The 22012-nt window shown below is 40.3% G+C and overlaps 1 protein-coding gene across 2 annotated transcripts in view; it reads right to left on the bottom strand.

Moving 5' to 3' along the window:
* The window catches only part of KIAA2012 (KIAA2012 ortholog), a 324198-nt gene that overhangs the window by 54891 nt on the left and 247295 nt on the right, over positions 1 to 22012 (bottom strand). For both annotated transcript variants that reach the window (XM_069226046.1, XM_069226047.1), the window contains exons 21-23: positions 21053 to 21254; positions 11036 to 11174; positions 8101 to 8483 (exon numbers count right to left, since the gene is read on the bottom strand). In XM_069226046.1, the coding sequence (XP_069082147.1) occupies positions 8101 to 8483; positions 11036 to 11174; positions 21053 to 21254 (724 nt within the window). The remainder of the gene's footprint in view (positions 1 to 8100; positions 8484 to 11035; positions 11175 to 21052; positions 21255 to 22012) is intronic.

Genomic DNA, 22012 nt, shown 5'->3' on the forward strand with positions numbered 1-22012 from the left:
TTTTGAAGGATACTGGCCATTCTTGTTGGACACATGGCATCAGAAACGTGCAGACGCTTCTGCACATGCTTGTCTGCACCAAATAAATTCACTGTTTTGCATAAATATACTGGCATATTTATTCCTTGGACAGTACCCACTTTGGTAAATGTTTGACTGAAACCACTATTTAGTGCTTGAAAACTTACTTGTTGTGACTACTTTGGCCTTATTTGGAGGTTGGATACTCCATTACAAATCTGACAGATGTCCTGTTCAGTGTCATAACAAAGGCCCCCGCAGTGCTTGGGTGCCCCCGGGCTTCAGGGGACCCCCTCAGCACAGTACAATGTGCAGGGACGGCAGGCCTGAATTTTACATCATCAATGTGCAAGTAGAGAGGCATTATTATCCTATTTATGGAATACAGCGATCTTCTCAAGGTCATCGTGGCTGCCAAAAATAAGAAACACTTCTCCTGGTCCAAAAACAAACTTTTTCCCTCAACACACTGCAACAGGCACAGTAATATTTCTTGAGATGGGCCCTGCTCTTAGCGCATCAACTGCAACATTGGGGCTATTACACCCTCTTTAAAGTGACTTATAAAAATAAAACATCTGTATTTGAAGATCCAGCCCTATGTTTGGAGATTTGTGGAGGACTGTAGAGCAGAAGACATGAAAATCTCAAGACCTTCTAATGTTTAACTGATCTTGTACATGTTTTCTTAACTTCAGATAGCCAATTATTATTCTTTTACTTAAATCATATTTAGCAATACATATGTATATAATATTTTTGGGGTCTTTCTTCCCTGGGCGTTACTACTGAGTATGTTGCTGTTTCTGTCTTTCTTCTTTATGTGAATTTCCTGGTTCTCCCGGAACATGGACATGCCTTCCTATTCTTGTTGCCCCACCAACCTCAACATTGTGTCTTTGGAATAGATATTTTCTTAATTTGTATACTGCTTGTTGTCATGCGTGTTTCTATATTTAATTTATATTATTTTATTTTTATATATTTACATGTTTCGTTCATGTGTAGAATAACTTTGTTAAAACAATTCTTCTTAACATACATTTTTGCGTAATGTCATGGAGTGTAAAGTGCCTTGGCATTCCTGTATAACAATAAAGATCTGTCACATTTATCCAAATTTTAGGCTAAAATTGTTTTATGCAGAAACCTACTTGTCTGAAGAAGTGGCTTTAAGGTTTTAAAAAAGGTTTGGTTGGTAATATTTTTACTTCTGCTGCTTTAAAAAAAAGACAGGATGCAATAATCCTCTGAGATAAAAATCAAAATAATCAAATTATTTCTCATGAGAAAAATAATGAATATGGTCCAAATAAAACAGGTTTTACATTCTGTGTGACAGTACCAAAACAAATAATGAAATATTCAGACAAATATCTGCTTTTTGGAGGTTACAGTAAGCAGGTATTTGACATATTTTTGGACAGACACTCCAAAGTTAAATATAGTACTAATTAAATGCAAAAACAATTTAAGACTTCCTTGGCTTAAAGATTCCTTACTTATGATGAGAGGTTTTATAATTCAGGTAAAAGAGAATACTTATTCGCACGGGTATGGATGGCGGTGACAGCCTTTTTGGGATGGAAAGGGAAACCAACAGAGATGACCCCCCTGTGGTCCAGTGACCTTCTGTCACTCTGCAGGCTCTGACTCATCCTGAGACACGTCCTGTTCTGCCAGTGTGGCTCACAGCATCTCTCACCTTTCTTAAGGGATGCTGCGGGTTGGTGCGGCAGCCCACTGTTGCCATCTTGGTGTCACAGAAGAACTCCCCAAGGCTTGTTTACATTAGTTATCAAGCACGCCGCAAGTCTATATGGCAGTCTAAGGTGCATAAAATTAACGCCGCGCCTCCAATTGAAGCAGTGGTTCGTATGTGAAATTCTTCGTACTTACTCACCCCCTCTACTAGGGCCATATTATACTTCTTCCTCCTTTTCTTTTCTTCTTGTTCCCAGAATGCTCAGGGAACAGTATTTATTTGCACCATTGCAACATGGCAGTTTCCCTTTTTTCTTTATTATTCACTTCCTATGCAAGATGGACGCCTTTTACTTCCTGTTATCTCACTTCCTTTCCATGGGTATATAAGGAGCTGAGTTCTTCATTTTCTTTGTATTGCAACACTCTTCGCTTCTTGCTGAGGTATCCTTGCTTCGTTGGTGCATCTGGCTCCTACCTGGTGCTTCTTCGTTTTCTGCTGGCTTGTCCTGCTTTTTGGATTGTCCTTTAATCTTCTGTTTTAGTTTGTTTCTCACGCTGGTTCTTCTTGTTGTTTCCTTCAGGCCTCTCCTCTACCTTCCAGTTGAGGTCATCTCATCCTTCTCTGGAGTTCCAACCTGAAGCTGAGGTTTTTCCCTTCAGGTTTTTTTTCCTCTTGGGACTCCTTCTGGAGGGCACAGTCTGCTCTGACATTCTTTCGTCTGCAGCACTGTGGCTACCAGAAAGGGTCACCTCTATCTTGGACGGACCAGAACCTTCAAGAACTGACGTTGCGAATCTTCATGATGTTCTGAAGCCGGAATAAAAGGTATTGAACGTAACTCATTCTGAGAGAGGTAGGGAAATTACAAGGTTCGCAAAATGGAACCTTATTGGCATATCTACATTGGGAGATGTTTGGAAAGGGGACTCAATGCTTAGCCTAGCTGATCTGCAAGCCTAATATGACTTGACACCCAAAGAGTCTTTCAAATATACCCAACTCCATCATGCATTGCTGTCACATATTCCCAGACGTACTCTTACTGCAGATTCCTCACCCTTGGAGGAATGGGTCCTTGTGGAACCCTTACCAAAAAGACCATCTTCTTTATTGACAAGAAGCTTGTCAATAACTCACCTGACACCCTCGCCACTTTGATGTCCAAATGGGAGGCTGATATTGGAGTCTTTGAGGAGGGCAAATGGGAAGAAGTCACTGGGGCCTTTAGGGAGGTGGTGATTAATGCAGGGTTCTGCCTTATTCAACTATGTATTTTACATCGCTCATACACCTCCTGTACTACTGTCCATGCTATTGGCCGCAGTCCAACAGACCTCTGCCTTAGACATTGCGGCGAGAGGGGCACATTCTTCCATACACTATGGGCCTGCCCTGTGATACGCACCTACTTGTTGGCACTACAGAAACTAACTGGAGAGGTCCTGGGAGTGTAGTTCCCGAATGCAGCCAAAACATGCCTCCTGCACAACTGGATCGTACCGTGGGATGGAGGAGGAATCCGTCCAGAGTCCCCAAGGCTCATAACAAGGACACTCCTTGAACTCTGTCGAGGGATTGTTTCTGGGTTTATAACTGTGTTACTCTTTAAATCACAAATATATGACATGTGATTGCTTCACTGATGAAATGCCCTCTTGGGAACCCATGATTATGTTGCACTGCCTTTTTACACATTGCATTTCATTAAATTAAAACTAAAATATATAAAACAAAAGACAAGAGTTATTCTTTCCCACAGTTCTGAACTCACAATCCAGATTTGATTATTTCTTTAGCACAGTATTTAATCAATACAGAAATTGGTGAAATTCTAATATTTGATCACATGCCTGTTATTGATTATTTAGATTAATGATTTTGTTCTTCTTTGAAAAAAAGTAGAAGATGGTGATTTAATAAGGCACTCTTAGCAGATCCTACTTTTTATCATACATTGGAAACCTTTGCTGAAGAATTTCTAGTCTGAAATATTGTCAAGGATACTTTATTGTAAATACTTTTAGATTCTTTAAAGCAAATGCTAGAGATTCCATTTTGAACTCTGTTCACAGGAAACAAAGTCAAGAAATGAAAGGATATTTTGGATAATATTAAAAAACTGGAGCATTTATCTTATTCTTCCAATCCCAAAACAATGTCTGGATGAATTAAAACAAGCCAAATTTGAAGTTAACATATATTACACAGAAACCCCTTTTTTGCTTATGTCTAGTGCAAGAGAAAGTCATAACAGACTGATAAACTGTTAGAAAATTAGCTAAAAAATAGTACTAATGAACTTTAATTTACTTTTAAAGATCCTGAAATTCTGGAAATGTTTGTACAGTATTGTGAAATTCTCTGCACTACTGAAACAGTCCCCAACTATAATATTTGAAACTGTTTATAATCAGTTAACACAAATATTATTTTTTTTCAGTTGAAGAGGATATTTATTTTGAGGAATAAAATAAACCATAAGGCTAATTAAAAAAGGTAACACTAAAGGCCTCATTACGAGGCTAGCAGTCTTGAGACTGCCAATCTTGTGGTGGCAGTCAGGACCACCGCTGCTGTGGTGGTACGACTGCCACATTAAGACCCTAGTGGTCAGAACCCCAGGGTTCCACCGTCTCCGCCGTGATTGGTGAGCTGGATGGGTTGACAGCAGATGGAGGTTGCAATCAGCCAGGGAGGCGCTACATGCAGTGCTGCCCTGCTGGCAAGGACCTTGTTCTCCGCCAGCCTTTTTTATGGCGGTTTTATCACCATGAAAAGGTTGGTGGAGACCAGGTGCAGGGGGCCACAGGAAGGCACTTGTGCAGTCCATGCACTTCTCATGGGCAGAGCAGGGGTCACCCTGCCCAGGACCATTGCAATTTTCAATGTCTGCTGTACATATAGTGAACATTGCGAAGCCTCTGGTGCACCCTGCAGGCAAAAACATTGCCGCCAGCTTAATGTCAAGCTGGAGACAATGCTGCTGCTAGTTTTCCACTAGGCTGACGGGCAGAAATCTCAGTTTCTTCCCGTCAATTTAGCGGGAAACACGTAATAGGTCCGGTGGGGTGGTCATCACTATGGGGGCAACTACCCTGTCAGGAGTTTGGCGGATGGGTGTTCCCATCCACCAAACTCATAATTAGGCCCTTAGTGTCCAGGTGTTCTTTCTATTTTGCCAGGATTCTTCTATATAGATTATTTAATCCCAAAATTTCAGGAGGCTTTAATTTGTTTTTTTCCAGTTAAGATTAAGACCCTAAATTATGTAAAAAGTATTAGATGATTTCAATAGTTAATACTGATTATAAACTATAATAGTATACTAAAGTTATACCTCCTTGTTTAGAAATCTTAATATCAAATTTTGGTCTTGAACAATATAGCTTTGTGAAAGCTGGACTGTACTCAGATACTACAGGATCATTTTTAATGTATTGAGTAAATGCAACAAAAATAAGTGCCCTTTAGCAGCCATAACTCTTGATGCTGCTAAAGCTTTTGATAGAATAGAATGAGACTTTATGTTTCAAACTTTGAAGTGGTTTGGTTTTGGACCAAGACTTATTAATTGGATTTCCTTATGGTATTCTCCCAAAGCTTGTATTATTTTTAAATGTTTAGTATCAATTTCTTTTACATTTCATATGGAATAAGGCAAGGCTGTCCCTTGTTTCCCCAATTATTTATATCACCTTTCTATCCATTTATTTGATAGAAACATTTCAAAATCTCAGTATACGTAGATGACATTCTTTTATTCATCTTTTTTTTCAGAATATAAGGCAAATTTCAGGTAAATCTGAAATTCTTCCGCTTCGTAGGTTATGCTTTATTTGGAATTCAATTCCAATTATAAATATGGGGCTACGTTTTTCAAGTTCTTTAACTGAGACAATTAAATTAAACTTAGATGATGTTGTGAAAAGAAAGGAACCTTTAATCACAAAATGGAACTCCTTAGGTCTGTCTTGGTGTGGGTTTCCTCAATTAAACCTATTCTGGTCCCTGTAATCTTATACATGATTTCCATGATGCATAGAAATAGTCTAGCCTCCACTTTTAAAAATAAATGTCTCTTTCTTGATAACTTCTTTTATGAACCATTGATAACTTTGTTTATGAACTAAGAAAAAATATTGTTAGAAATTCCCAAACTTATAAGTAAACATGAAGAAGACATACAAGATTTGGGAGCTTACCATAATGTTTTCATTTTCAAACAATTATGTCAGTTATCAGATTTTGATAATCCTTGTAGCTTTGTTTGGCTAAATCATTCCCATTTACAGAATTTTTATCTTTTTAACAAAAATAGATTTCTGTGTCATCACCCATTATTAAAAACATATACGACTTGCTAAAACCTTTGATATTTTCAAATAGAGATTTTCTAAACTTAAATATTTGTATCTTAGGTTCCACTGCTGAGACATCTACAGTTTATACATTATTTAAACACCCTGTTGAAGATGGATAAAACTAAAGATTCGAAGAATTATGGGAACACAATTTAAACAATTCTGGTCCTTTTAATATTAGGAACAAGATTTGGTTGAACATTCATAAACCTTTGCAGACTGCAAAGACAAATCAAACATTTTTTTCTTTATAATAGATTACTGAGGACTCCAATGGCATTTCACAGAATAGATTCTACACGGTAATGTAATTACTGGACATGTTACTGAACACTTGCTGATTTGAAGCATATGCTCTTTACTTATATATAGATTTTAGAAAAGCTCTTGCCTCAGATAAAGGTCCTCATTTCGACTTCAGACGTCTTTGTGGGTGCCATCATACCGCCAGTGCTGGCGGTATGATTGCTGCCCTATTAGGAGTTTTCTGCTGGGCCAGCGGCCGAAAACAGCATTTACGCCCGCTGGCCCATCGGAAAACTCACCTCAACATTGAAGCCGGCTCGTAATTCGGGCAGTGAAATGCGCGAAGGGGTTGTGCATGGGGGCCCCTGCACTGCCTATGCCAAGTGCATGGGCAGTGGAGGGGCTCCCAGTGGCCCCCGATACCCTCATTACACCAGCCTTTCCATGACGGTGTTTACCGCCGTGGAAAGGCTGGCGGATGGGGACTCAGAATCCCTAGGGAAGTGCTGCTTGCAGCGCTGCCCGGGCAGATTACAACCGCTGGGACTGCCAGGCTGCAGGCTGGCTGCAGCCTGGCGGTGTCGGCGGTATGACCGTGGTGGCTCAGCCAGGGTCATAATGGGGCGGTCGGAATGCCCTGTAAGTGGTGGTCCAACTGCCATCGCAATGAGGCCGAAAGTGTGTTTTGAAATCTAATGTTGCTTTCCCATTTACAATTATATTTCTAGGCAGTCTTTTTGACGATTGCAATTGTAGCTTTTATTATGATACTATAATAGATCTAGTGTCTTCTTTCCTCGCTAACATTCCCATGATGCACACATTGCACCAACCAATGTATGAGGACGTTTCTAAGTCACTTTAAATATGCTGATTTCTTGTGAATTTATTACTATACATAGACATTTTAATTAAGTGTACATGTCTAAATATTATACAATATATGATCTTGATATGCTATATTTCTTTATTATTAATTCATGTCACAGAAATAATTCTCTATACTACATAACAGCATATTAGGGTTGCAGTATTCCACAGAATTTTATGTTTACCTTTCTCTTTTTATTTCCCATTTTTTATTTCTTCTCTTTCCTCTTTCTATTTTTCTCTAGAGTTTAAAATATGCACCTTCTTCCATTAATGTTTTTTTAACATAAAAGATAGAGTCCTTTTATTTTTACAAAATGTTTTCAGAACATAATATGTATCTATCTTCTTTTGGATTTTCAATATTTTTTATTCTACAAGTTAATTCACTTTGAACAAGAAAAGAAAATATTTTTTCTGAAACTTAAAAGCAGTGCAGATAGAATGGAAATTGTTCTTACGCAATAATGCATAGGACACAGACTTTGTATAATTTTTCACAGCTGAGATTCTGTTCATCAGTTTTCCCCATTTTAGAAAACATTTGTAGACATTTCATCCTATTGTTTGCATTCATTCTTTCATCTCCTCCTATCCTCATTAAACAAGTTTCTCCTTATTGTATTCATAGATGCAAGCATCTTAATAAGTGTTGATAGTAAGTCATCTGAATATACTGGACTGTGCTACAAACATGCTAGCTTTTTCAACATTTCTAAATGGCAGCCTTACACTTGACCCAGCTACCAGAACAATGTGCAGCTTAGTGATCTCAATAGGGCTGCAATGCTGAAGACTTTGTAGGCCCTCCTAAGCCTCATGCATGTAGAGACTTGGAATATATCTCACAGACTTGAAGTCTCTTATACATTTCTCAGTGTGGAGAATTCTTACCTCTGACATTTCGCTAGCCGTGTCTCCTGACAATAGGCTTATTGAAATACTTGGGTGAGCAGATGTCTCCCTTCCCTTCACTTGATTTTCAGGAACTATTTCCGTAGTGTTCTCCACAGGAGCAAACCGTTGCTCCTCAGCAAGAGGAATCTCACTTAGCTGAGGTTCTTCAGATGGAGGCCTGAAAGGAGTGGAACCTCGACTCGCTGGGCTGACGGTGATGTCTGGCTCTGTATGTCTGACAATAGCAGAACCACTAGGGTTGTCTTCTTCATCATTCTCCATCACAACCTCAACCTTTGGCTCCATACTCATCTCATTTGTTGATTCTTGCTTGGTAGAGGGTTCCAGTTTTTCCTCTGATTTCTTCTGTTTTGGCTTTCCTGTTGAAAAGCAATTAAAACCAATATAAAAGGGAATAATGATCCTACAGGTATGGTAAATACTGTGCAGGGCTTCACATTTCCCTCAGCACTTCATAGCTAATCTCTTGCAAAAAAGGTCACATATTTGGATAACGAGATTAAGTGGCCACCTTAAGAGCTCACAATACCACAACTAGCAGTTTGTTGGTGCTGTTGCTATCCTAGAGCCTGATTCTTCTGGCTGCCTTAGTTACAAAGGGGGCCCTGGTTTGCTCAAAACGGAGACAAAGGTTGGTAATAGCACCTCCCAGAGTCAAGCGCATGTGTAGTGGGTAGGAAAAAAATATTTTAAAAGCCTGTGACATGGTGTGTTTGGAAAGTATTCTAATATCAATAGAAAATGTGAGAGCTGTGCTTATAAAGGCATAGGGCTGGATTCAGAGTTTGGCGGACAGGGCTTCATCATAAATGTGATAGAGTAACCTGTCTGCCAAAACCTCAGTCCACCCATCCTTTCCGAGTGAGGCACATTGATGGTTTTCCAGTGATGATGCACCCTCTGGCTCTGCTGGCAGAAAATGTACTCTGACTTCCTGGCCACTCGCCTACACTACCTGCTCTATTTAGAGCGGAAAACTCTCAAGAAGTCAGGGCCATTATTGAATTATTTTTACCACTTTGGAAGTTTGTTAAAAACAACTTAGTTTGGTACACACGTACAAATATCACCTGCCTAGCTCACACGGCTTAAAGGTTCTATCACAAAAATGCATTACACATTGGTGGGATTCCTCCTGTTGGAATGAATAATAGCCCCTGGATACGCTTTGCAAAGCCTCAATAATCTTTGGCCAACACTCCTTGCAAAGTCCTCTGTGTAAAGCGTGCACCGATTAGTAGGTCAGTACTACCCTCAGTGTTACAGAATACAGACACAATGTTACTTTAAAATGTAGCATGAAGTGATACAGAACTGTTTCAAATGTAATTATAATTACATAGAATACATTTTAATGTAGCACTAATTATGTCTGAGTAGCTTGACGGAATCTTTACCGATATTACTGGAGCTTCATGTCATCTATCATTCATCTATCATTGGAATTGCTTGGTATCTCAGCTCCTCTGAGCAGGACCATCTAGTAACCAAGGGTCAATCAGAGCTTTGGGAACCTTTTGGGTCCGCAGACTTTCAGCAAGCCTGAATTTTGGAATCTACCTGTTTCAAGATGTTCTTCTGCTTGTGTGTCCCTCTTGCCTCTGCAGCCTTTGTCCTGGGTACAAATTAGATGAGTGGCGGTAATGTAACACTGGGTCTTTATTGGACAAGAAGCAATATTCAAAAAAACTGGAGCTGTTGCTATGGCTAATGGTTGCTGCAGCTGCACACAATTTTATGCAAGTCAAGGGGTGGATGAATGTAAGCCTTGGACTCATGTACAGTACACAAATGGGCATTGAGGAGCCTTTATGTCATGGCCAGCTATGGGGACCAGGTGCTGTGTGAATGGGGAAGAGTGTTAAGCCATGGCCTTCAATAACTCTGCAATCATCTTTGAGTTCTCAAAGAGAGGTTTCTGTCTCTATGCACTAATGCAATCTGCTGCATAAAATTTTAGTTACCACCTATCTAATCAGTCTACAAGTCTTTTGTAATCTTCCCTCTCATCTGTTCCACTGTCGCTAGTAACTCACCTCGGATGCAGCTCTTAGAGCTTCAAAGAGTCATAACATTCCTGACAAACCATCTCTAATGATGTGTAGTGTCCAGTGGGAGTTAATTAATTGAAAGCCAATAAATCCTATTAATCAGCTAGTTCCTAAACCATTTCTCCTCTGAGTGATACATTCAGAGGGTACTTAGGTTGCTCACCTGTCTTCCAGGTAGAAACATTACTTTTAATAGTAGAAGATTTGGAAAGCCTTAAAAAATTAAAATAAGTAAGATTATGACTGGCCTCGCAGGAGTTTATAGAGGTTGAAGAAACATGTTCAAAGTATTCCATAAATTAAAAGCCCAGCAATTAGTCCAACCCCCATCTCTGAAGAAAACCAACAGTACCTAAAAACCTAACAGTATGTTTACCAGAAAGGATATAGGTCTAAAATAATTGGCTGTGTGCTCACAGCCCAGCCAGATGTATATCTCTGAACAAAAAAGTGTGACTTTTAGTTCTCTCTCCGCCCCATTGGATCAAAAGAGAGTATGTTTTTCCTTGTGGGTAGCTGAACTATTGTATTACAGTACCCTTCCTCGTTTAATAATTTCTCTTTGAAAGGATGCTGGTTTTAAACAATACATGAAAGCTTCATCTAAAGAGAACACTGAATTTCCTTGGCCTGTCCCAGTTATAATTCTGCTTTTCATGCCTCACTGAGAACTCATAATGGCTATCCAGCTCTCCTTAAAATGAACAGATCAAATACCTTTCTATAGGAGACGTGAAATGCTGCAGCTGGAATTCAAAGCTCACATGTTTACAAGCTGAACCACGATGATGATCCTGTAAAAATTTCCATTGAGGAGAAAAAATAAAATCTTCATTTGAAAGGACTTTTTTCTTTCTCACCTACTACAAAGACGGCCTTCCCTTTCGGCTTCTCCTTGTCGCTGTTCTTCTTTGTTTCTTTCGGTGCGGCCGGCTGCTTTGCTACCTTTTCATTCTTTGGTTTACTCTTGCCTTTGCTCTTTGTAGGCTCCTTTTCCTTCTGTAAAAGATATTGGGAACCACAAGTGAAATAAAAAATATGCTGTAATCATTACAGTTGGAAGCAATTAGTTTCAGCGCATAATACCATATAATTAGAGTAATTACTTTGCAAAATAATTTTCTCCCACTTCCCACCATTGGACCGATTTAGCCAGCAGGAGCCTGTATTCTGCACTAGCTTCACGTTGGATACATTCATGACTAAAAAGACATTTGTTCCCTACTAAACGACCTACTTAGTCATAGCATACATCATTTGCCCATGGTGACACCACTTGCTTGCAAGCACAACTGAGTGGGTACATTTTATGGGTGTCACTGGATATCTTACACATTATAGTTTGTTGATCCTGTCACTACCTTGTGACTACCCCTTAATCAGGTGTCCCTGTTACCTCATTGCCCTGGAAAGAACTTAACAGTTCTACAGAGCTCAAAATGCTATCAACACCAAAACACACTCAGTATCACAGGCTTAAAGGAATTTGCCATTTTCATTGATTCACATATGTGTGCATGTATAAACACATATTGTTGCCTGTACATAAAATTGTCACCAATTCACTTCTATGTGTTTTTTTTTAATCTTTAGGACACAGTGCACATTCATTGATGTGTCTGCTTATTGCACCTTGCATGTGACATTTGTACAATTTTTATGTGGTCTACAAATTACTATACTATAAGTGTAGATACAATACTTTTGTGGTTTAATTAAAAACACCCACAAGGCTACATTGTATCAGTTGGTTTACTACATTAATTGTATGCTTAGAATATATTTCTTTGCATTTCTAAAAAGTTCGTTTCAATGAGTTCCTGGTGAACCATTGTTTTGAGTATATAACGAATGCCCAAATCCTACTGGCATAAGGGCTGCTCCTATCATTTATAGCATTCACTAAAACATTCAATAATCGAACAGTAGAAACATGTTCAGTCTTTTCAACGTTGTCTTTTAGGTTATTCTTAACCATCCTGAAAGTAGGTAGTCCAATCATGTTTCTAGCAGATAAGATCTGGAATTCTCTTACAATGAAGTCTCAGGATTATCTCAGATTATGTGCTTTTAGAAAGCACATCCAAACTTGGATGTTTTTGCAATCAGATAAATCAGTCTTGGCTTTTAACTTGTGCACCCCCTGGGATAGCTGATGCACTTCATAAATGCCTTTTCATTCATTCATTCCTCCAAATACGAAAGGAAGGAATAAACTGTTTACAGTTACTAATGACAGGATTTCTAAAAGAATGTGGGAGTGTGGTTGATATTAACAGGGTGCCTCTGGTGACTAATCAGCATACGCTGAAATGATGACCAGAGTCAATGCGTTAGCAGGCCTACAGGGACTCATGTAAAGGAATGTGAACATTAGAAGTGGCACGGCCACCGAAATTAGGAGCAGGTGAATTCAGTGCAGATGAGGATAAGGTGTGGAGAGGGTTTGTGGCCTACTGGTGGTGTAACAGTACGTTTGTGTTTGCATAAATGATACACATGAGTGTTCCTGGTGATCGGCCACAACTCAGCTTGTTAGCCATGTTGCTACAATTATTTGTGTATTTTTAAAAAGTCAGATATCTACTTAGTAGTTTGGGTTACCGCCATAAGTACATTTCCAACTTTTCCACAGGCTCTTTTGTAAATTGGGCCCTTGGTGAATAAAAAGTAATGTAATTATATGGCAATTTAAATATCTTCCTTTTTTAGTTTTTTGCTTTCCATTTTTGTGTTAATAGTATTTTGTTGTGATTTTACAATAAAACCTACAATAGTATGCTGCAATTTTTTATTTGGTTTTGTTCAATAAGTATACAAATTATTAAATCAGTTGTCATCAAATGCTTCCAAGTAAATTCTCTTTCTTTGATACCTATTGTAGTCATATGAGAGGTTTCCCAAAATGACTCATAATACCGCAATCATACCATTCTAACCATTTCCCAGATTTGCTTAAATAAATGCAGCCAACCGTAATCTGTACATTTCACTATCTCTAAGGCACACTATTCAGACGTTGTGACATACACATATACCTGTTACAATTCAAAAGTAGCAAAAATCACCAGAAACCCCGAGATGAGCTCATCAGGTGTCAGCGTTTCCACACCAGAGTGATGTTTAAGTTTTCCAAGTACCATGTAGAACCGCAAAGAAAAAGAAAGCCTTTTTCGAACAGATGCAGAACTAGGCTTACTAACCCAAAATGTCAGTAGCAACGCAATTTATTTTCATTCAGCCAATCTAACTGTTCAATCAGTTAACTAACTCTGTCTATACAATTCTTTCTTTCCCACCATCCCAGAATAAATATTCTGTCTGTTATGAGTCTAATTTGAGATTTCTCCTTCGCTAGAAATAAATGTAAACGTATCTGAACTGGCTGTGCCCTCCTTCTCCTATTGATGCCCCGTTCTGCATTTTGTGAATGTTAATCTAAGAAAGAATACTAATTATGGCTATCTAGGAGAAAGTGTACTCCCCTGAAACGGGTTTCAATTGCCCATAACCATGATGTTATGGGCAATTGAAACAAGTATTATACTAACATATAGGATAGATATCAAGGGAACCACATTGGGAGGTATGTAATCTTTACCACACAACCATTACGACACAGCCTCTTTATCACAAAGTCTTTACCATGCCGGCCATTTTTAGCAAGTTTACAACAGGGAATTTAACAGTGCAGGTAAGTTATCATTGTTTTTTAAATGCACAGATAGATACATAGATAGATAGATAGATAGATAGGTAAATAGATAGATAGATAGATAGATAGATAGATAGATAGATAGATAGATAGATAGATAGATAGATAGGAAATACTTTATGTCATTAAAAAAAATATCGGTTTTTTTTTAGGTTTAATTTATGGGTAGGTGTACCGGTGATAAAGGATTTTTAGGTTTCAGGGATGGATAAGGGATACAAAGCCTTTTTTAGGGGTCAGAGATGGGTAGAGTAAGAGATAGTAAGGTTTTTAGGGTTCAGGAATAGGTAGCTTGAAAGGGGAGCAAGGAGTAGTAAGGTTTCAAGGATGAGTGGGGCAATGGGTAGTAAGGGGTTTTTAAGGTTCAGGGAAGTTTAAGGGTAGCAAGGGTTTTTAGGGCTCAGGGCTGGGTGAGAGGTAGTAAGGGTTTTTTGAGGTTTTAGGGGTAAGTAGGGGTAAGGGATAGCAAGGTGTTTTAATGGTTCCGGAATGGGTAGTGGTAAAAGCTGTTAAGGGAGTCAAGCATGGGTAGTGTTACAGAAAGGTATGGGATTCAAAAAAGGTTGTTGTGGGTGGGCTACTTGCAGAAAACGTAATATATATATATATATATATATATATATATATATATATCAAACCAAGGCCCTTTCAGGGTTAGAGCGACGCATAAATCTAGAGTGTCGCTGGTGTTGCAGGGTGCTCCTTACTAGAGCAGCTCTCCACCTAAAATTGGGAACTTCCCAGAGTTCTCCTTTGTTTTTTGCATATATATATATATATATATATATATATGTTCACTTAAAAGCCAATGATTAGAGAGGACATTATAATAAGGTTCGTAATTTACTTGCACAAGGCAGAGAAATTCAGCAGTTGTAGTAAGAGTTATTTCAGGTAACTATAACTCGGGGCCTAAGATAACCATAACTCTTGCCCCCACCAAGCACAGTTTTTTCTTCAATAATTTGATTGCTAATGTTTCATTATAAAAGTTGTCATGAGTTCTCTAATTTCTGGGGTAACTAGCAGTGCCTGACGAGGGCACGAGTTATAGCTACCTTAAACCGCACTCTGACAGCTCCCACCAAGTAAAAGTGAACAAAGTCTGCCTTCTGCAAGTGAGCGGTGTCAAGCAGCTCTAACTTGCAGAAAGCAGAGTTTTCATCTGTCTTCCCTGCACGCAAATATGCATGCGGGAAAGGTAGATGAAAGCATTGCTCCCCCAAGCGTCAAACTAGCAAGATGTTTGGGACGAATGTTACAGTTACCTTTGGATGGAGAGCAGAACAGTGACACTTCTGGCCTAATGGTCAAGGTCTTATACTGTCACTCAGTAGGCTGAAGGTTAAAATCCTAGTATCACTGGGCAGTGTGTTTATTCATTTAGTCGTGTTTTGACTGTTAAAGCTTCCTGGTGATGCAACATTCACTTTTCTTCAAATCACATGTGTGGGTTGACTGTCATAGGTATGTCTGGGAGCATCATAGTATGGAGTCACCTATGGCCTAAAGATTAAGATCACAGACCCCTCCACTGAAAGTTGAGGGTTCTACTCCAGGTGTCTCCCTGGTCATTTTCCTTCTTTAATTTCCTTTAAATTTTAAAAGTTTCAAAGGTTCACTTCTGAAAGGTGATCTCTCTCTTTTTAATTGACAAATACATGTTTCTTTTCACTTTTTCCAAAAATATCTTATTCTAAATATGTCAGTCATCAAAACCTAAAAAACTCTCTATCTCTATCTCTCACCCTCCCACTCTCTCTCTCTCCCTCTCTTCCAATCTTTCTCTCCCACTGACACACGCACTCAGACCCTCACGTACCCACTCACAGACCCACTTAGATACTCACACTCTCACTCATAGACCCACTCAGACCATTGTGCACCCACTCACAGACCCACACAGACACTCACACACCCACTAACAGACTCACTGAAACCCTCACGCACCCACTCACAGACCCACATAGACATTGACACACCTACTAAGACACTGATGCACCCACTCTCACATCCAAAAAGACACTATCACAGCCTCTCTCACCCCCAGTTACACCCCTTCACAACTATTCTCACAGCATAGAGACAGGCCCTGGGAAACTCCCACTGCGCATGGCCAAAGGCTTGTGCGCAGCGTGGGGTTCGGTGGTTAGGGGGATTGGCAACAGGATCTAGCCACAGCCCTGGTGTTGCAGCCAACCCCTGCCGTGCAAGATTGGGTGCTTAGAGGGAGTTGGCTTCAGGGCCTGGCTGCAGGCACAGGCCCTGTGGCCAACAGCCGCCACGCACAGCCAAAGACCATGCATGGCGGTGGTTGAATTAATGTATAGTAATGAAAATTACTATACATTGGAAAAAGCTTAGAAATTCAATGAAAAAATAAAGGTTACAGGGATGTTATAGTTAAGAATTCAAATTTAAAAAAACATAGAAATTCACTTAAAAATACAAAGGTTACAGGGTCGTTGAAGTTAGGTTCAGATTTGTAACGTACAAAGCCATAGAAATGTACCTGTTATAGTCAGAGTTACCTGAAGCAACTACAACTTGCGGCCTCACCATGCATGCATTACCCCACAAATTATGGCACTCATGACACATTTGATAACATCATTGATAATATCAATGTAATATGTGCAATAACATTGTTGACAAAAAAAACTGTGGGGGCACGAGTTATAGTTACCCCATAAATTTTGGCAGTCATGACACCTTTGATAACATCACAGATAATATCAATGTAATATGTGCAATAACATTTTTGACAAAAAAAAACTGTGCATGGAGGGGTGTGAGTTATAGTTACCTTAGGGCATGAGCTATAGTTACTTGCGATAACTCTAACTATAACAGGTAAATTTCTATAGTTTTGTACGTTCATGGGCATGAACAAGGCGTTGTACACCGAAACACATTGGGGGTGCCTTTGGTGTTCTTTTGAATTTGCGTCTTGAATATATATTACATTTGGTTGCCTTGCACGCTGTGGACTGCGTGTGTTTCTCTTCTGAAGCAGCTCAGGGATGGTGGAAGCAATATATATATACATACATAACCTCAGAACATAAAACTCCCAACCTTCTGTCCTCTTTAGATCGGCGGTTTGTGTGGAGCGGGCATGGGAGTGCTGAATACAATCCACAGCAATATGTTTCTTAATGAACCAATACACAAGCCCAAGCTGCAGTGAAAAACAGTGCTCTTTGGATTGTGTATTGTTTCATTCCAAAACATGTTGTTAATATATATATATATATATATATATATATATATATATATATATACATGAACAGTTGTGTTCTCAGTTGTTTTACTGCAAATATTACATTCATATTATCAATGTTATCAAAGATGTCACGAGTGTTGCAATAAGTGAGGTGATTAGCAGTGAAGAGGGCATGAGTTATTATTAACTTAGGGCACAAGGTATAGTAACTTGAAATACATCTAACTATAACTGCTGAATTTCTATGATTTTGTACGTTTAAAATGTGACCTAACTATAATGTTCCTGTAACGTTTGTTTTTTTAAGTGAATTTCTATGTTTTTCTTTTACAACAAGAAATTGCAATTGCTATACATTAATCCAACCACTACAGCGCACAGCAGCAAGGCCTTGTGGCCAACCCCCTATAACCACTCAACCCCATGCTATGGACGGCTTTTGGCCATGCATGGCGGGGGTTGGCTGTAGGGCCTGGCCAGAGTGCGGGCAACCCCCTATTACCACCCAACCCCAAGTCACGCACGGCCTTTAGTCGTGTGTGGCCTGGGTTGGCCACAATGTCTGTCCTGCAGCCAGGCCCTGCGGTCAACTCCCTTTAAGCTCGAAACCCGGCGTCATGCACTGCCAAAGGGGTTTGGAGCTTAAAGGGGGAAACATTAAATATGTATATTTGGGGGGGGGCACACAGGTCCTTCCCAGGGCTACATAATAACAAATTATGGTGCCCCCACACAGTCCCCCCTGTCCAGGGGACCACCACCTTCCCGGAACGTTTAAAAAATATATGGGGGGGCTCCACAGACCACCCCTGGGGACATCCACTTCCCCGGGACAGCCGTAAAAACATATAGGGGGGTGTTGCACCCCCCCGGGGACCACCACCTCCCTGAGGCTTCATATTAAAACAACGTAGGGGGGTCCCCACAGACTCCCCCATGTCCTGGGGACCAACACCTCCCCGGGACAAAAATTTTAAGACTATATGGGGCGCTGCATGTACCCTCCACCCACCCCGGGACCCACCACATCCCTGCGGCTACATTTTATAAGTATACGGGGAAGCCACATGTACCCTCCAAGGTCCCAGGGACCACGACCTCTCTGGGGCTACTTTATAAAATATTTATAAGGTGGGGCCACAAGGACCTCCTCTGCCCGGAGGACCACTATCTACTTGGGGCCAAATACTTTTTTCAAAAAGGAAGGCGGCCACTCAGCCCCCCTTTCCAGGCCGATTTCTGCCCAAGAGACTCCATCCCCTGGGGCCCAGCCATATATAAAATGGAGCCCAGGGCACCCATGAAAGCCTCCCATCTCCCATGGGAGCTGGCATTGCTCCTGAACGCAGGGAGCTGTTTTAAATAGCATCTCCTTGCTTGCCGGAGCAATGTTTTCATCTTTTTTCATGCAGGAAAGAGGTGATAATTCTACTTTCAGCAAGAGGGCGCTGTTTGACAGCTCTCGCTTGTTGAAAGTGGAGTTATGTTTGCTTTTGCTTGGTGGGAGCTGTCAACAAAAGCAAACAAATACCTCCAGAGGGTGGGCACTTCTGGAGGAAGCAAGAGCTGGCCCCGGGGGTGGTGGTCCCCGGGGCCTTCTTGACTCCATGAGTGGGGCCGTGTGTGATTTTAGCCCCAGGGAGGTGGTGGTCTCTGGGGTGAGGGAAAGGCTGTGCAGCCATCCCATTCACTATATTGATTGTCCTGGGGAGGTGGCAGTCCCAGGGTGCAGAGGGATACGTGAATCCCTCATTGACTAAATTGTTTGCCCCGGCGAGAGGGAGTACGCCAGGGCTGTGGGGGGCCACATGCCTCCCCCAGTTTAAAACACATGTGCCCTGGGAGGTGGCTGTTCCGGGGCATCTAAAAGCCTTAGGAGTAGGGCCCATGCACCTCTCTTCTTTTTAACACCCTTGTGCCCCTGAGACCTGGCCAAATTAATGTATGGATCCATTCACAGATTTTTCTAGTGAGTTTAGTTCTAGTTTAGTTCTGGCTACGTGGTCAGGGTATCCCTACCCTGGCTTCCTTTCTTTTGTGGGACTTGGCTGAAGCCGAGTCTGCCAACAGTTCCTTGTTGAAGTGTTGGCAGCCAATCAGATATCAGCACTGGGACAGTTGGATCTGTGGACCCTTTGTGTCCTTAGATATCTATATGTTTCAACCTTTAATATCTCAGAAACAACTGAACGGATTAACACCAAATCACAAGAAACCCAATCTGTGCACCAGGATCTAACTTGCTGCCAAATTCCTCCCTTTTTTCAGCTCCTGCTTGACAGATCACGCCAAAACTTTCAAGGCAGCAGCTGAACCAACTGTTGTATTAGTTTTGGAAATTTTCATCAAATGGCGCCAAAGTTATTTGTGAAACAAAATACACTTTTCCTTTGGAAATGAGGTCTTAACTATAACTACCTACTGACATACGGTTTACCCATACAAACCATACAAATTCAGCAGTTATAGTTATACTTAAATAGTTACACTTATGTTAAGAAACTATAACTTGTTGCCCAAAGTTACTTTACGGCACAAATATAGTTTCTTCAGCTATGTAAAACTATGCGCATAACTAGAACTGCTTAATTTCTAAGGTTTTGTATGGGTAAAACGTCAAACTAACTGTAACGTCCCTGTAACCTTTGTTTTTTTCAGAGAATTTCTATGTTTTTTTGTGTCAGGTTGGGGCAAGCCAATCAGGGTCTTGCTTTTCCTCTGAATCTACAGAGGATCTGAGAAAGATACAAGGAGGATCGGTGTCCCTATATATACAAATTTGGGTTTAATTTAATAACTAGGAAACTACTGAACGGATTTAATCCAAATAACAAAACGTTCCCTTTCTGGACTAAGAGCTACCTTTCTGCCAAATTTGGTGTAATTCCGTCCAGTGGTTTTGGGGCTATTACTGTTCAAAATCCCTATGTAAAAATGAATGGGGGAAATGGTTTTGGGACCGCCCTTTTTCTCGGCCCCTGCTTGACAGATCAATCCGAAACTTTCCAGACAGCAACTGAAGTAACATCTGTTCTTTTTTTGGAAAATTTCGGGAAGACTCATTAAACGGCGCCAAAGTTCTAAGCACAACAAAAAACACTTTTTCTATAGAAACTAGATCCTAACTATAACCACCGCCACTAGTTAAGAGAGAGAGAGAGGTAGAAAGAGAGGGAGAGAGAGAGAGATTCATATATATGTTCATGTTCAATGACGGTAAAGTACCACAGTGTAATACAAAATATTGTATAGGTCGATGTGTTGGAAAACATGTGTGGCAAAGGTATACACGCTAATGACTGTTATTCAAGTTTCTTCAATGCTAAAACATACTTTTTAGAGGAATGTTGTCTATGAATAAATGGCTTTATATACATACATTTAAAATAAATAAATTGAGGAAGTGGAGAGTTTCCTTGAAGTGATCAGATAGGGGCTAGGACAGGGTTGGTTAATATGCCGTGCAGGTGGGGTTGCAGTGAAAATGTGCAGGTGGAGCTGATGGCACTTAGGATGTCATCAGAATGGGTATCAGAGACCAGAGGGTGTCAGAGAATGAAGCCAGTGAAAAAAATACAGTCACAGGAAGGTATAGCCAGCCTAATTTTTAAAGATGACAGTGTTTGAGACCCACAGTATGAAGGACTATCACAAAGTGGCAGATGCTTTTTTTCATCCCTCAGTTAAAGGAAGTCATGTGCATTGCAGTAGGGGGAAAATTGACCACATAATAGGCTTTGACTTGCGGTGAATCTGATACTGTTATATATCGTTGAATGGTAAAAGGTCTCTAACAAACCTTATACCTGGGAGTGGCACCTTGCAGGTTGCATGAAACACAGTGAGGAGGTCTCTGATTGTCAAAGCTTTATATGTCTTCAGGTCTCAGGAAAAGAAGTGCTTTGGACATAGCGAGTTGAACATTCTGACACTTACATTAATGACAGCAATAGGCTGCTGACTTTCAGCCTCCAAAACTGCCAATTCCTTGTATTCTGCCATGTGTTGCTTCACGTCTAGGCTCGTCTGTACACCAGCACTTGGCACTGACTCTGGTGCCATGCTCCCACCGATCTCCTGTTGCACTGTGCTCTTGGCAGAATCTACTGCAAGGCTATCGCTGGGACCAGGACGTAAACTGTAAAAGACACATATATAGGAGAAATAAAAACACACCAAACAATTCTCCCTCTCTACCATTTCCTTTCTATTTATCCTTCTTCATTCTTAGTTTTGCTTTTTTCAAACATTTTTACATTTCTCTCTATTTGTAACTCTCCTGATGTCTCTTTCTCTTTAACAGAAATACTTTATCAGTCTCTACTGTTCCCATTCTTCATGTGTTTGCCTCTAATTCTAATTATTTGCTTGTTTTGTATTCATGAAAGTTCCCCTTTTTTGCTCTTTTGCTTCTTTAGCATTACTTCTTCTTAGCTTTTTAGTCTTTAATGAGCAAGAGTGAAAAAAGAGAGCCCAGAGCGACAGAAAAGAGCAGAGTGCAAAGTGGAGCATAGAATGAGTCGCACCGTCAAGTCACTGAGTGAAGAGGCACAGAAGAGTTGGAGAGGGAGACAGTGAAGCTGGAGAAGTGGATGGAGCAGAGGTGGAAGCCTTAGGTGCAGGAGTACAGGGAGGTGCTACCCATGGAAAGCAGGGCTTTTGGTTGCACTGTTTAATATTTTGCTTCTTATTCTTTAATTTTATGTCAAGACAGCGGGCTAGCATTATGCATTACCTTTCATCATTAAAAGCTTCCAAATAGAACCATCACAATGCAAAAAAGAATGTCCAGGCCCAATATATACTGACCTCCATCTTCCTCCTCTTTTGTTTGCTGCTTCTGAGCAGAGAAGTATACTTAAAGTTGTGTTATATGTAGTGATTTATGTTTATATT

The sequence above is a fragment of the Pleurodeles waltl genome, chromosome 3_1 (genome assembly GCF_031143425.1).
Source record: "Pleurodeles waltl isolate 20211129_DDA chromosome 3_1, aPleWal1.hap1.20221129, whole genome shotgun sequence".
Taxonomy (NCBI): Eukaryota; Metazoa; Chordata; class Amphibia; order Caudata; family Salamandridae; genus Pleurodeles; species Pleurodeles waltl.